Below are 17,229 nucleotides of genomic sequence, written 5' to 3'. Positions count from 1 at the left end.
TCTCTCTCCCTCTCTCTCTCTCTCTCTCTCTCGCTCTCTTCTCAGCTGTGTCTCAGTGTTGTGCCTAGAGGATGTCGAACATGTGTTCGGGGTGGGGGTGGGGGGCCGTTGCATCCATAGGTGGTGTGGAGGACAGTAGTTGCTGTTTTTGACCAATCAAAAAGAGAGAGAGAGAGAAAGAGAGACTACGATAAGAGTTCAGAGTTCCCTCCATGAATATATAAAACACAGCTGATACTTTTCATGAGAGCAGGTCTTTGACATAATTTTACATTCTCAATCAAAAGGCAAGTGATGTTTATTGAGGGGACAGATATTAACGGACAGGTCTTGGACTGTAGGGAGTGCTGTGGTCTGAGGAGAGGAGGGTAACGCTGCTGTCACGGCGTACTTCATAGGATCAGCTCAGATCTCTCTCAGATATGAAATATAGCTGAATCACAGCTAAAGTAGGGCTGAAAACCTACGGTCTAGTGATCAGCTTAAACAAAGCCCTTACTGGCTCATTCATGGCCTGCTATTGAATGTGTTATTCAACGTTCCCGTTTGAGAAATTATGATTCAGAAGGATGATTCAGTGATGACGTACATATGATCAACATATGTGACAGGGAACTGGGACAGGAGAGGAGAAAACACCTCTGCATACTCTCTCACACACACACACACACACACACTCACACACACACACTCCCCCCCCACACACACATACGCACACGCGCGCACACACACTCACTCCCCCACACACACTCTGACACACACACACACACACACACACACACACACACACACACACACACACACAGGAAGTAAAGACCACTGGGAGTATTTATAGAACGACTGACTGATGTAAAGGAATAAGCTCCTCTATTTTCCACATCAGGTCACATGATGTTCCCATAGATGATAGGCTGTCAGACTGACTCACGTCAGAACCATGTCTTATGTTGCTTCTATAAGCGCCTTTACACTGACAACAATATTGTACGGTAAGAATGTGAATAAACTGGTTGTAACTGAGAAAGACATGTGTTGATATATTTAGAAAGAAGATCGGATTAGCTGTGTTTATTCCGGGGAGAAGAAAATGTCAACGATTTGCATGAAATAATTTAGTTCATGTCATATTATCATAATGGCTGTTTACACAGAGAATTCCTTGTCAACGCTATCTATGGAGACCAGGGGAGGCTGGTGGAGGTAGAAATTGGAGGACGGGATCATCGTAACGCATGGACTGCAATGAGGAATAGTATCCAACAGACACACGTTTGATACCATTCTTCATTCCGTTCCGCGCATTACAATGAGATCGTCCTCCAATTTCTACCTCCACTAGCCTCCCCTAGTGTGTGAGTCTGAGGAGGTATTACAGTGAAGACCTTGTGAGAGTTCCTTACTAGGGAGGATCTCGAATCGAGACAGTTAGTAACGATCATTAGTGCTATCAGATCTGACTCACTCAGCTAAATTAGAATAATGAGTTGGAGGGAGAGAGGGAGGGATATATATAGGGAGAGAGAGGGGGGGGAGAGAGAGAGAGAGGGAGAGGGAGAGGGAGAGAGAGAGTGAGAGAGAGATAAAGAGAGAAAGAGAGAGAGAGGGAGAGAGAGAGAGAGAGAGAGAGAGAGAGAGAGAGAGAGAGAGAGAGAGAGAGAGAGTAGAAGGAGAAAGAGGGACTGAAGGGACCAAAAGCCCAATTAGCATTGCCTTTGTCTTGTTCCTTCACCTGGGAAAGACACGAGTCTATGGACTTGGCTTGTTAGTCATTCCACCTACTATAACTCTGACTGACATCTTTGTAGTTCTCCTAGTAATTTCACCTAACTCTGATTGACATGCTACGATAATTCACTGGATGTCATTCATCACCTACAGCTCCTACATCTCAGAGATGACACATGAGATCTCTCTCTCTCTCTTTCTCTCTGTCATACATGAGTTAGCTTGTTAGCTGTAGTAGTGTGTTAGCTGTGTTAGTAGTGTGTTAGCTGTGTTAGTAGTGTGTTAGCTGTATTAGTAGTTTGTTAACTCTATTAGTAGTTTGTTAGCTGTGTGAGTAACTTGTTAGCTGTGTGTGACATGTGAGGGCTACTGCAGGTAGGGAGGGAGGGAGGCAGGCAGGCAGGTAGGTAGATGATAAGATGATATAAGACAGCAAAATAGAGAATTGGGTTTAATATGCAAACATTTTGAGAGCTCAGGGGGGAAAAAACTGTGTGTATGCGTATGCAAGCGTGCGTGCGTGTATGTATGTGTGTGTGCATTTGTGTGTGTATGACAGTGTTTGGACCAGGACACCCCTGGGCTTATGCTCTGACCTAGATTGGGCCCTGATGCTCCCTGGCTTGGCAGGCTGTGTGTGTTTGTGTGTGTGTGTGTGTGTGTGTGTGTGTGTGTGTGTGTGTGTGTGTGTGTGTGTGTGTGTGTGTGTGTGTGTGTGTGTGTGTGTGTGTGTGTGTGTGTGTGGGAGAGCACAGTATGTACTGATGAAATGTAGCTGCATGGCTGCGTTAACTGTATGACTAAGAGACTCAGCTGGACAAAGACATGAATGCACACACAGTATGAACACACACACACACACACACACACACAGCATGCACAGATTCATATAATCCTAACACAAACTAGTGCACAGAAATAATTCATACACACAAAACACTAAATGAGACTTATGTGAATGAGATGATACTGAATACAAATATATAGATGTAGGCCTATGTGTGCATTTTCATGAATAACTATTCTCTCGGTTTAGCATCACACACTGAGTGGAATGCCCTGGAGATTACCGTGGCATGGGCTCCACGGCGACGATACGGGAATTCGGAGCCGATCTGATCTCAAGCCACACAAGCGTTTTCACACCGTCGCGCAAAGAATCTCCGAGCACATGTCGTGTATTACAGGATCATTCAAGTACACTGGGCATGCGGATGCTGTAGTGACGTGCGGTGAGGTCAATGGTTGGGGAGGCACTGGCTAATATCCGGGCCAGATTTGCACACATACCAACAGCAATTTAGCCATAGCTTTTAAATTTCCTTTACGTTAATCACCAAGACCACTTAGATCAACTTCATAGTTGAAGCAATTTTCAGAAGCTGATCTTTAGTGCAACGATCCAAAAATCCTCTATTCCTGCCATAATGCCTTGACTATCGGTAAAACTCAGGAATATACTGTATATATTGTGAACCCACGGCGAAAACTGAGTCCGTTCTATGGAGCACAAAAACACAACAGAACCAATTTAATCATACGTTTTGCAGCGTCAGCTCTTGAAATCGATCAAGACGTGTAGCCGGGAGGTGCAAACGATATCAAAGCACACCGTGGAGCCATAGCCTCACACTCATGTACTGTATAGAGACAGAGGGATACATTTACCATGCACCTTATGAGCTACGAAACATACCCCTGCCTAATATGGTCAAAAGGAACTGTCCATCACTATGACCCTTGGGTCACAGCTATGGCACACGAAGAGAACGAGAATAGATAGATTAATAAAAAGTCAGTAACAGTCAGTGAAAATAACAATAAACAATAGTTAAAGATGATTAAAAGCAAGTTTAAAAAGATGAGTTTTGAGGGGTCATTTGAAGGAGAGTATGCTGTCTTTGATGTGGTTTGGGAGAGTGGTGTACAGAGTGGATAATACAATACAACACACGTTCCTTCTGATGTGCTTCCACTGAGGGACCTCTGACCAATCCATCACCTTCCATCCATCGCCTTATATGGTTAAAAGCTGGACCACTATGACCCCAGGGTTGTTTGAGACCATTGTTCCTCCGATTTCTACCTCCACCAGCCTCCCCTGACCTACTACTATACTCTTCTCTCACTAATGCACAGCTCCATACATGCCGTCCTCCCTTCTGTATGTGGTTAATATAGTGTCCTTATGTAACCGCTGATGAGCGTCATCGTGCCTCAGTCCCATTGGTTTGTCCTCAGGCTGACTCCTCCCCCCACGTCATCAACGGGTTAACGCTGTGAGTCAGAGAGGAGGGAAGAGGTTGTCTGAATACACGCTACATGCCACACAGACATTAGTGTGTTACAGTGAAGATTACGGAATACACACGGTGAAATGAAACATGTTAGCGTGTTTGTGAACGTATCTAAAAGATCTAAATGAACAGCATGCCATAAGTAATAGCATATTATTAGTACAGTCATATCATCAGAATGTTTTAATTTGTGTTTGACGGTGGCGATTGAAAAAGGTCAAGGGTTGGTGTTAGAACACCTCAATTTGTCCAGTTCTTATTGAAATGTTTTCTAAAATGCAAAGATGTCATCAACAAATCACTCAATGAATTGAATAGATGGACTCAATTCAACTTATTGAGTGATTTGTTGATGACATTTAGCATTTTAGCAAAATGGAAAAAAAAACTGGAATTTAGATGTTCTAAAACATTTGACTAGTAGTGTACATTACTTTTGTATAGTCACGCTCAATGAACCGTCTCATTGGCATCGTACATATTGTGTATTGTTGATATTAGAATGTGCAGTTTCACACTTGGGAAAGGATTCTAAATGTTCCCTTCAATGTTGTCGATCCAAGGCAAACACATGCTGGAGATATCTGCCCTCTCTGGTGGTAGAAACAGACAATGACAACCAGATGGTGACGGCTAGAGTGCTCTCATAGAAGTGGGGGGTATAAAGATCTCTCCTCTCCTTGTTGTTATTACCACATGTATGTATCATGTGTTTTAGATCAGTGCAGATGAAGGAGATGAGGAGAGGAGATGAGGAGAGGAAGGACAGGAGCAGATGAGGAGAGGAGATGAGGAGAGGAGACGAGGAGATGAGGAGAGGAGATGAGGAGGGGAAGGAGAGAAGAAGAGGAGAGGAAGGAAAGGAGCAGATGAGGAGAGGAAGGAGAGGAGATGAGGAGAGGAAGCCACTAGTGAGACTCACTCACCCTAGCGTATGTTAGGTAGTTCATGACTATTGCACCAGGCCACCATGTGGCACTGTGGTGGAAGATGCTTGTTACATCTGAAGGTTGTGGCAGAAAGTTGTATTTCATATTTAATACAAAATAGTCATTCAATAGTGAAATTGTGTATAAATATAATAAACTTGACTCACAATCCTTGTAGTGCTGTTTTGGAGTAATTTCTTTTATGTGTGTGTTCTCGCCCTGCGCTCCATGTCCTACTTCTCTGCTGTAGCAGGGCAGTGAAGCAGTCTGCCCAATCGTTGCTAGGAATACATTGGGCAGAAATGTTTATGTCCAGTAATGAATTCTACCTAGCAACATGTAGCGAAAAAATATTAAATGCTAATGACGTTAACATGGCCTGACATGACAGGAAATAACCACAAAGCACTGTACTACTACTGTACCTCTGTCGTTAATGCTAACTAGCGAACAATACATTGTGTTACTTGTTGACTGCGGTTTAGTACATTGAGCTTGGAAGAGAAGTTGGAGATAACTTTTCGACATTGAAGAGGATTACCGTAAGACAATCGTAAGAAACACAATGCGACAAGAGCGACTGAACACTATTGCCATGCTTTCCATTGAAAATCTGTTGATCCAGGGACAAGATGTAATTACAACAGTGCGTAGACTTTTGATGTTACTTGTCGCTCTCAGAACCAATTTTTTGTAATAGTGACGTGATACATAACTGCTCCTCCAGAAATGCCATGCTAAAATCACCACTGTCCCTAGTGTATGTTAGGTTGTCTATGGAAAATAACACAGGACACTTCTATAAACACTGGGCTTAATTTACTCCAAACAGGAAATGACCAGAGCATCGCCCAAGGACACTAGTATGGACATCCTCTCGTCTGGGAGGCTGGTGGAGGTAGAAATGGGAGGACAGGCTCATTGTAATGGATGGACTGGAATGAGGGATGGTATCAAACGCGTGAGGCCGTCCTCCGATTTCTACCTCCACCAGCCTCCCCTGCTTCTCCCCACCATTTGTCTGTCAACATTGTGATGAATCATTTTTAAAACCACAAGTCACAATGGTCATTGTAGGTATATATATTTTATTACAATTAAACAATTACATAACACTTTTAAGGCTAAATGTTCACTAGTTGTCTCTAACAGACAGGTAGAGGTCAGGTAGAGGTCAGAGGTCACATTGCATATTCACATGGAATCATCAGAAATACAATCACAAATCAGAATCATCAGTTAAAGACTTGTACCTTTTGTGTATGTGTGTGTGTATCTTCACATGTGAACCCTCCTCTGTTCCCTCCAGAACTCAGCTATGCCCAGCTCCAGCGCCCTCTCTGCCAGGCCCCTGCACTCCCGGGGGGTGAACCCCACCAGCGCGGTCCCCTTGGTGGCCACGCCCTGCCGCCCCGCCAGCTCAGACACTCGGGCTGTGATCAGGGAGGCGGGGGGGTGGCAGTACCGCTGCCCTCCTACGGTGAAGCTAGGCCATGCCTCCTCGCCCGCCCTAGGGGGGCTCCCCCGGACGCTCTCCACGTTGCAGGCAATCTCCACGGAGCCCTCGTGTGGCAGGGCCAGGACCTGCACCCCGGGAACGCCCCCGGGGGTGGACTCGCGGATCGCAGTGGCGATGCTGCGTCCCAGCGCCAGGTCCCGGGTGTCGATGGTGACGTTGCAGTTCATGACGTAGGGGCTGGCGCCGACCCCTGGGTGAGAGGTCAGGAGGAGGGGTCAGGGGTCACGAGGTAAGAGAGTCATCTCAGAAACTCTGAACTTCAGAGTTTAGGGTTAGTTATTAGCATTGAGCTTCCTATTGGTTATGGTAAACTCTATGGTATCATCCTTATCAGTTTCCAGTTCGGCGGGGCTTGTTACGGGCAGGGAGGGAGGTGAGAAGTGGTGGCCTAGTGGATAGTGAGTTGGACTGGTGATGAGCAGAAGGTCATGAGTTCAAATCCCCACCTGGGAACACCACCACTAGTGTGCCCTTGAGGCTAACCTGTAACAGAGGCTAACCTGTGACAGAGGCTAACCTGTAACAGAGGCTAACCTGTGACAGAGGCTAACCTGTGAGAGAAGCTAACTAGACAGAGGCTAACCTGTGAGAGAAGCTAACTAGACAGAGGCTAACCTGTGACAGAGGCTAACCTGTGAGGCCGTATCGTCGCTGAGGCCGGGGTCCAACGTCAGGCTGGATGGAGGCCATGTCTGGATTCTTGCTGAACCAGCCCGCCTCCCTGCGTCTCTGGGCCAGGCCCCGCTGTCCGGCCTGGTCCGCCCAGCCGAACAGGAACACACTGGTGCCCACGACCCGCTCTGTCAGAGCCGCGGCCAGCGCTGGACCCGGGAGAGAGAGAGGGAGGGGGGGAGAGAGAGGGAGAGAGAGAGAGAGGGGGGGGGGAAAGAGAGGGAGGGATAGAGAGGGAGGGAGAGAGAGGGAGAGAGAGGGAAAGAAGGAGAGAGAGAGAGAGAGGGAGGGAGGGAGAGACAGAGAGGGGGTGAGTTAGTAGCACACACACACACACACACACACGCACATGAATGAATGAATGAATGAATGAATGAATGGACTTTATTGTCATTGCTACAGTACAGGTACCAAACAACGACATTTAGGAGGGGTGGCTCCCCTGGTGTTAGGAAAGGGAAAAAAAAAAAAACTTTTAGAAAAAGAATAAAATCACACGAAGGTAAGGAGCTGGTTTACATAAATAAAGGCTATGTACACAATCCACTGTACTATACTGCACAGATAGTCAACTAGGGTTGTCATATTGCACAAAAGTATTTTTTCACGTTATTTAAAGTGTCACAGTTTGCAGGCTTGAAATGTTTGTGCCTCAGCACTAGCTGCCATACAATCCGTCCAGACTGTCCTGGGCCCAGAACTTAGGCCTTTGCTGTGTTCAGGGCCTTGACGGCCCTGTGGTAGAAGCAGTTCTTCAGTCTGTTTGTCTTAGCGGCCGGGGTCCTGTACCTCCTTTTCGAGGGCAGCCTGATAAAGTGTACGTGCCCAGGGTGGGTCGGGTCCCTGGAGATCTTGGAGGCCTTCCTGAGACAGCGTGTGTTGTACAGCTCTTCCAGAGAGGGGAGGGGGGCGCCGGTGATCTTCTGTGCTGTTCTCACGACTCTCTGTAGCGCATTTCTCTCCGCTGTTGTGCAGCTGTAGAACCAGTTGCAGATGCCGTAGGTGAGGATGCTCTCCACTGCGCCGCGGTAGAAGGCCACCAGTATCTCCTGCTTGTTGTGTTCTTTCCTGAGGCATCTCAGGGTGTATAGCCGCTGTTGTGCCCTCTTGATGGTGCCTTTTGTGTTGTCCTTCCAGGTCAGGTCATCCCGCATGTGATGTCCCAGGAATCGGAGGGTTGAGACTCTCTCCACGCTCTCTCCGTCGATGAGCAGGGGCTGGATCTCGGACTTTTTCCTCCTGAAGTCTACGATGAATTCCTGGGTCTTTGACTTGTTCAGCAGCAGGTTGTTAACCTTGCACAGCTTGCTCAGTTGCTCTACCTCATCCCTGTACGCCGCCTCGTCCCCCCCCGAGATACATCCCACCACGGTGGTGTCGTCTGCAAACTTTACGATGTAGTTGCTGGGGTGGACGGGGGTGAAGTCTTGGGTGTAGAGGTTGTAGAGGATGGGGCTTAGCACGCAGCCCTGGGGGGACCCAGTGCTGAGGCTGAGGGCTGTGGAGGTGTGGGGGCCCACCCGCACCCTCTGGGGGCGGTCGGTCAGGAAGTCCTTGATCCACGCACATATAGAGTGTGATAGACCCAGGTCTAGTAGTTTGGTCACTAGCCTGTCTGGAAGGATGGTGTTGAAGGCGGAGCTGAAGTCCACGAAGAGCAGTCTCGCGTAGCTGTTTCCCCTCTCCAGGTGGGATAGAGTGGCGTGGAGAGTCGTCCCGATGGCGTCCTCTGTGGACCTGTGGGCTCTGTAGGCGAACTGGTATGGATCCAGGTTGGACGGGAGGCGTGTGAGTATGTGGGCCCGGACTAGTTTCTCGAAGCACTTCATGATGATTGGTGTGAGTGCCACCGGGCGGTAGTCGTTTAGGCAGCTCACCGTGCTTTTCTTCGGGACTGGGATGATAGTTGAGGTTTTCAGGCAGGGTGGGACGGTGGCCTGGGACAGGGACTGGTTAAAGATGTTGGTGAAAACCCCGGCCAGCTGGTCGGCGCAGTCTCTCAGCACCCGTCCCAGGACGCCATCCGGCCCCGAGGCTTTCCTGGGGTTCACCGCCTTCAGTACGCGTCTCACTTCATGCTCTGTGAGGGTGAGGCTGCTGAGAGCTGGAGAGAGTGGTGTTTGTGTTGCGGTTACCTCCGTTCGCCCCTCGTCGAACCGGGCGTAGAAGGTGTTCAGCTTTCCTGCCAGCAGGGGGTCGTCCTCTGCGGCTGTGAGCCTGTTGGCTCTGAAGTTTGTCATCTGCTGAACCCCCTGCCACATCCGCCTGGAGTCTTTGCTCAGGAGGCATTCCTCAATCTTCTCTCTGTGCTCTGCCTTGGCCGTTTTGATGCCGCGCTTTAGGTTGGCCCTGGTGGAGCTGTACAGCGGTGTGCTCTTCCCTGCGAAGAAGGTGTTGTCCCTCTCGTTGATCAGTTTTTGGACCTTCCCAGTCATCCATGGCTTCGTGTTGGGGTAGACCCGGACCCGTTTGTCCACGGTGACTGAGTTGGTGCAGTTCACTATGTGGTTCAGAACCGACGACGTGTACTGTTCCAGGTCCTCATGCTCATATTCCTGCCATAGGGTGTCATTTAGGCAGATCTGCAGTGGAGCGGACCCTTCTGGCCAGGTTCTGACAGTCTTAGTGGTGATGGGAGCACTTTTCCCCATTGTAGTGTATGCAGGAATCAGGAGGATTGACACATGGTCAGACATGCCTAGATGAGCTAGCGGACTAGCCTTGTAAGCACGTTTGATGTTGGTGTATACCTTATCCAGTGTTTTTTCTCCTCTCGTTGCACATTTCACATGCTGATAGAACTTGGGTAGTACTGCCTTCAGGTCGACATGATTGAAGTCCCCCGCTATGATGTGAATAGCCTGTGGATCAGTGCTTTGTTGGCTACTGATGACTTCATATAGTCGCGCCAATGCTACTCTGCTGTCTGCGCTAGGCGCTATATACACACATGTTATTAGCACCGCGTTAAACTCCCTTGGGAGGTATGTGGGTCGGCATTTAACAGTCAAGTATTCCAGGTCTGGGGAGCAGTGGCTACTTACAGTTTTCGTGTTTAAGCACCAGCTATCCTTCGTCGATATTATGATCCCACCTCCGCGGGACTTACCGCTAAGCTCCGTTCGGTCAGCGCGGTGTAGCGTGCGCCCCTCCAAGCTAACAGTTGCGTCCACAATGTTGTCATTTAGCCAGGTTTCGGTCAGAATAATCACACAGCTATCCCCTACGATGTTGTTTTTAGCAACCTGTAGATGGACACAAACACACACACACACACCGTCCGTACCTCTGGCCTCGGTGGCACAGTCCTCCATGCCCACGTCCTCCCCCAGCGGGTAGAGGGGCACCAGGTCCACCGCCCCCATACATGGATGGACTCCCATGTGGGCGCTCATGTCTATCAGCTCACACGCCCGCTCACACGCAGACAGCACCGCCTCTCCTGGAACACACGCACATGCACACACACACACACACACACACACACACACACACACACACACCAGGGTTTCCGTTAACCGGTAATTACCGGTCTTTGTCCGGTAAAATTTGTTGAAGTCCGACAAATTGAAAACTCGTCGGACTTAATGTCCGGTGAAAATAATTCCCTCTAAGCACAATTTGAATACAATTCGCTAAAGTTCACATTCTGATTCCTTCTATTTTAAAAAAGACGAATATATAGGCTATGTATTTCTTTTATTATGATATGATTTGACACCGGCATGATGATGACTCCTAATGTGTAGGCTGCTATGCGAAACAGCGGTTGTTTCCGGTGTGCGCTATAACTCGTGCACAATCGAGTCGAGGCAGAGAGGAGGATAGCGATGTTTCTCTCTGTGATAGTGTGATTATGCAAGCCTTTTCTGAAAGGGATGAGAACCCGATTGTTTCAGCTTCTCCCAGGGAGAAAGTGGTAGAGTTACCATCCTCCCCGAGTCCTACCATACCATCCGCTGACAGCCTATCTCTGCCTGTAACCGGCGAGCGATTGCGTGTCGCTCAAGTAGCTGATCAGTCATTAAACAAATGTTTTTTACATGCAGCTAGTGAGGAATCTGAAATAGGGGGCAACGTAGTTTATTTCCTTAACGATGGGATATTAATGCGTAAATGGTCTCCTCCTAATGCAAATGGTTGTGAGTGGAATACTGTAAAACAAGTGGTTGTGCCTGTGGGTTATAGACAACAGGTGTTATCTGTAGCACATGAGAGCCAGTGGTCAGGACATTTAGGTATAACTAAAACTTATCAGCTGATATTGAAACATTTCTTTTGGCCCGGACTGAAGGCGGATGTTGCCAAGCACTGCCGCTGTTGCCATACTTGTCAGATGGCGGGTAAGCCTAATCAATCCATTCCACCCGCACCATTGCATCCCATTCCTGCTATAGGGGAGCCATTTGAACGTGTAATAATTGATTGTGTTGGACCTTTGCCTAGGACTAAAAGTGGAAGTCAGTATTTGCTCACTATTATGTGCGCTGCTACTCGTTTTCCCGAAGCTGTTCCGTTGCGTAACATATCAGCCAGCTCAGTGGTGAAAGCTTTAACAACGTTTTTTTTCCCACATTCGGTCTTCCTCTTGTTATACAATCTGACCAGGGCACTAACTTTCAGTCTAAGCTTTTCAAACAAGCCCTAAGAACGTTAGGGGTACGATGTCACGCCAGAAGCCTACATGCTTGCACTGTTCAATAAAATGTTATACATCTAGACATTGTGGTATTTCTTTATATACGTATCCCAGCCTATCAATTGTTTCTCAATAAACAGTTATGTTCTCCTCATTGTCATACTCCCGAGTCCGATTAAGTATGATTTGACAGGCAGCTAAACGAAATGCCTTCCCAACCAGCGAGACCTGGTTATAGAAATGACGTTGTTTTATTGATAAAAAAAGGGTAAAACTGGAAAGAGAAAATAGAAAACTCACATTAATCCCAAACTATTTAACAAACTTCAGTTAACGTAATGTGGAGTCCGTTCATTGATCGATGCTGTCTGTTCAGTTCCCAGTGAGGCGCCCGTTCAGCGCTGGACATAATGGCATAGCGCGCATGCGAATCATGTTATATTATTATATATTATATATATAGCTCGCATCTAATCGTATCGGATGAGAAATATACATTAAACACACAACAGTAATCACCGCGACAAACAGCTATATTATATTTTAATATGATGACCGGAATAAATCACGTTTGTCCGGTAAATCGAAATCTTCCCGGACACGATGTCCGGCGGCAAATCTTTCTAACGGAAACCCTGACACACACACACATTGGACTGACTGAAGTGAGATTAAGACTACTGAGTATATAAACTCAATGAACAGTTGATGTTGGAAGACTAAACATTGAGGAGTCTGAAGAAAGTCCAGGTGAAAGGCTGCACTAGAAAACCTGTGAGACTCACTGACGCTGCAGAAAACCTGTGAGACTCACTGACGCTGTAGAAAACCTGTTAGACTCACTGATGCTGCACTAGAAAACCTGTGAGACTCACTGACGCTGCACTAGAAAACCTGTGAGACTCACTGACGCTGCAGAAAACCTGTTGGACTCACGGATGCCGTCGATGCTGGCCACGATGGTGATAACAGAGCGGTTGTAGTCATGGTCGTTGAAGATGTTGAGCACCGTCGTCCCCTCTCGCTGAGCGCCTGGCAAACACAGTCACAATAGGTAGGTATGTTACAAAACATTCTCAATGGCCCCTAAATGTCTCTCGCCAGCTGCTGCGCTCTGAAGTGTTGTGTCGTCAGTGTCTCGCAGTAGCGAGTTCTAAACTTGTGATCCATCAGTCAAACGAATGTTTAGCCGGTGGAATTTTGAAGAGGAAACCGGAGTGCGACGTGACCTTGACATTACCGGAAAAAAATATAAAAAATTCAACATTTGCCGGCCGCCTAAAGATGAAGCGCATTTGTGTGCAAACTCGCACAAGAAGACCCGACAGCTGCTGCACACTGAGTCAAGTGCCAGTATTTAATGAGTATTTACCTCAATTTGCATATTTACATTTGTTGGTAAAAAAACTTGTAATACAAAAACATGTTCTATACAATGTTTGCTTTCACCATGTTAAGTTTCATTATGATAGGAGTAAAGAAAAAAAAAATCTCCTATTCTGGGGTGAAGATCACAGTTTTTAGGCCATTTACATTGAAAACAGGGGACAAAATCATGCACTTTTTACTGAACTAATATTAGCATAACTTTCTTATTTCTAAACCGATTTGGACGATCTTTGTGTTTTTCGTTTTCTTTTTCCAAGCCCTTTTACGGTGGACACATTTGGTTTCATTTTGGAAGAGTTTAAATGTTTTGTAACATACCTACAATAGGAGAAGACGGTTAGGAGACGGTTAGAAGACGTTTAGAAGATGGTGGTCACTGTGAGGTGATCATGTTTAGTTTCAGGATGAATATAGCACCTTATGAGCCTAGTCATCAAGACACTGGACTCAGAGTCTTCAGGGGTCACTACCACCTTTCTATGCAGAGAGGTTTCCTCACTATGTCTGGCCACTAAGATAGCTCAGGTCACTGGGACTAGGGGCTAGGGGTTAGGGCCTAAGGGTTGGGCCTAGGGGCTAGGGGTTAGGGCCTAGGGGTTAGGATCTAGTGTCAAGGGGCTAGGGGTCCTCACTATGTCTGCCCACTAAGATAGCTCGGGTCACTGGGACTAGGGACTGGGGCCTAGGGGTTGGGTGCTAGGGGTTAGGGGCTAGGGGTTGAGGCCTAGGGCCTAGGAGTTGGGGGCTAAGGGTTAGGGCCTAGGGGTTGGGGGCTAGGGGTATGGGCTAGGGGTTAGGGCCTAGAGGTTAGGGCCTAGGGGTTGGGGGCTAGTGGTTAGGGGCTAGGGGTTGGGGCCTAGAGGTTAGGGGCTAGAGGTTAGGGCCTAGAGGTTGGGGGCTAGTGGTTAGGGGCTAGGGGTTGGGGCCTAGAGGTTAGGGCCTAGGGGTTGGGGCCTAGTGTCAAGGGGCTAGGGTCCTCACCATGTCTGTCCACCAAGGCAGCCTTAGCCACAGTCTCCACCAGCTCCTTCCTGCGGGCCTCAGACACGTTGAGGAGGCAGGCCACCAGTCGTCGGCCCAGGGCCCTGGCAGCCATTCAGCCCTGAAACAGAGGGAATCCATGCCACTGAACATCCACTCTCGCACTCACACACTACAGTACACTGCTAGCCTGGGGCAGAGGTTACTGAAGAAACCTTCCCCCGCCTCCCTACACATATACGTATACACGCACGCATGCACACACGCAGATAGACACACACACACACACACACACACACACACGTAGGACAGTGGAGCCTGGTGAAGGTAGAAATAAGAGGACAGGCTCATTGTAATGCACTGGATGGAATAGGGAATGGTATCAAACACACTTGGTGAGGCCGTCCTCTGAGGTCTACCTCCAGCAGCCTCCCCTGGTTTTATACTGTATATGATGGGCTCTAATGTCTTGTTGGATCCGCCCTAGTCTATTTCAGCTTGAAACAATTGCTGAATTATGTGTGAGTTCATCCTGAAACACTGATTTAGTGAGGAGGCTCACAGAACTAATCTCTCCACTGACCAGTGACCACCATTGAGTGTGGCAGCTGAAGTTGGGAAAACTTTAAGAAGTCTACCCGGAGAGAGAGTTCACCATGGCAGTAGGATTTGGGGGTTGACACACACAAGTTACTGTGCCATGAAAGAGTTCAAAGTCCAAACTAACATGGAGCGATAGTCAGTTTGGAGTATTTCACAAACGTGCAGTTCATGCAACCACAACAAATATAAAAAGAGAGTCAAAACATGACATGCACCAAAAATCTCCTGCTGTTCCTTTGCTGAGCAAAATCGTAACATGCAGTATGTCATACTTGCGTTTGTCCTCACGAGGAAACAATTTGACTCAGACAATCACTCGCGTGCAGTCATCACTACTGTCGCAACGTGCAAACGGACCAGGGTTGCCAGATGGGATTGACAATTTCCAGCCTAACTACAGTCTAAAAACAGCTAAATCCACCCAAAAGCCGCCCAAAAGCTATATTGTCAGAAAACCGCTAATTACTATTGGGCAGGTGCCCATCTCCTGCCCCTTAAACTGTATGTCTGTTGCCAATGATGTTTGTAAAATAAAATAAAAACATGCACATTGTATGTAGCTACTACTAGGGGGTGTGTTTTAACTTCACGCATTGTGGAACTTTCAGGCACTGACATATTGACACCGCCTAAATGCTATGTATCTAAAGGGTCATAATTAGATATATAATGCTATGCAGGGGCGGATTTAGGATCGTAGGAGATCCGGGGCTTAGCCCAGAGGGAGAATATAATGTGCGCGCAGAGCGCGCCGGAAAATTTTGCCTTCAACCTTCAACTTACCACCACCTTAAAGCGGACAAAAGGCACTGGAGAACACATATACATTCACACCCTTTAATGAAGCAAACTAATTGTGGTGGTTCTGGGCACAGAGGGAGGTCAGCACACGTAGCTCCCCCTGCCAGTCACCATCATTTATATTTGTATAGAATTACATAATTGATGGGCTGAGGCTAGTTATGTTACAGTATGTATATCAGGGCAGACTCTGTGCTCACCACTTATATTGTATTTAGAGTCTTGTCCTGTGTTATATGACGATATATTACATGTATTGTTGGCCTGTGTATAGTACTGTGAAATCAAATCCCCCCTGGGACATTAAACAAACTTAGTTAGTTAGCGTTACATTTAAGGATAGATTTGAGTCATGTTCTGTATACATACATACTACCATAAGGGCATACTTAATGTGGTTACTCCATGTTTACTAGCTGTAACATTAACGTTACATCATTCTTTTTCACTTGTTACTCAGTCAACCAGAGTGCAGATATCAAAGACTATCAGCCTGTTATTCACTTTATTTGTATAAAGTGAATAACCACTTCATTCCATCTGTTTTTCAAATAAAGTCCATTCCATTCCATAAGTATTATCCTTTGTTTGATTTCTTACCATGTACCGTAACAGTACCTTGCTATGTTTCATTTTCATTATAACATAACGTTATGTTATGATAGCCAGCTAGCATTAGCAAACCGGAAAAGTAGTGTCAGTGAGTCAGTCACCTTTCTAATAAGATTCACAAACCTGAAACATCATCTATGTCATCACTGCTGGTGATGTCATTGTTGTCAGCTGCTGATACGGCTGCTGCAACAGTTCTTGGCGCTTGTTTTGTTGAAAACAACTTTCGGATATCCATCCGTACACTTTTGCAAGTCAGGCACTGATTGAGATCACTTCTTCTTCAGGGCAGGGTAGGCTACGCAGTATGCAGGCTAATGTCGCGCAGCTGCTGCCTCTCTGTTGGACTCCGGTACTGCACGTTACTCACGAGAGTTTTTTTTTTTTTTTTTTTTTTTTTTTTTTAAGTAAAACATTCGGGGCTTTTCAGAAAACATCCGGGGCTTGAGCCCCAGTAGCCACCCCCTAGCGCCGCCCCTGATGCTATGTATCCAGCCCAACCGCACAAGTGCTTTTTTTCCCAGCCTCAGTCAGTAGCCCATTCGGCGGCCACCCGCCCCATCTGGCAACCCTGACACTACAGTCACAAGAGCACAGTGACGGTAACGCGCGTCTCAAATGTGCTCTTCGCTGATTTCCATGCTATCTTGATTGGATACGCATGTTAGTGTCCTACACCTTGAGTGCTATGTAGATCTGTGAACATGCGTACCGCCCTCTGCTTACAGCAACTGGACCAGAAGAGAACATGGCTGTGTTCGGAATGGCATACTTACTAGCATACTACTCATACTAGATATGACATAGATTTTGAGTATGCAGTGCGTTCACACTGTAGAGTATGTGAAATTTGAGTATGCAAGAAACGTATACTAGATTTTCGGTCGGCTGGTATTGGCATACTTATTATGAATTTAGTAAGCAGTATGCAGTATATACTCATTGATTATGCTAGTATGCAGTATGCTAGTATGCCACTTCGAACACAGCCCATGTAAGCGCAGTGCTGCAGTCCTCGCTGTTGACCGGTGCGCTGCGCCCCCTGGCGGACACACGAGTTAC

The 17,229-nt window shown here is 47.1% G+C and overlaps 1 protein-coding gene across 1 annotated transcript; it reads right to left on the bottom strand.

Moving 5' to 3' along the window:
* Window positions 1–6,028: 6,028 nt before the first annotated feature.
* On the bottom strand, window positions 6,029–15,154 carry ftcdnl1 (formiminotransferase cyclodeaminase N-terminal like 1). The gene is made up of 6 exons (XM_080550960.1): window positions 15,027–15,154; window positions 14,152–14,272; window positions 12,718–12,813; window positions 10,429–10,584; window positions 7,103–7,291; window positions 6,029–6,660 (listed from the first exon to the last, which is right to left on the bottom strand). Exons 2-6 carry the CDS (start codon window positions 14,264–14,266, stop codon window positions 6,230–6,232), a joined length of 987 nt encoding a protein of 328 aa, XP_080407086.1. The 5' UTR covers window positions 14,267–14,272; window positions 15,027–15,154; the 3' UTR covers window positions 6,029–6,229.
* Between the last annotated feature and the right edge of the window lie 2,075 nt (window positions 15,155–17,229).

Source organism: Nansenia antarctica (assembly GCF_963989245.1).
Source record: "Nansenia antarctica genome assembly, contig: SCAFFOLD_824, whole genome shotgun sequence".
NCBI classification, from domain to species: domain Eukaryota; kingdom Metazoa; phylum Chordata; class Actinopteri; order Argentiniformes; family Microstomatidae; genus Nansenia; species Nansenia antarctica.
The sequence above is the reverse complement of the archived record's forward strand: the minus strand, read 5'-3'. Positions and strand labels throughout refer to the sequence as shown.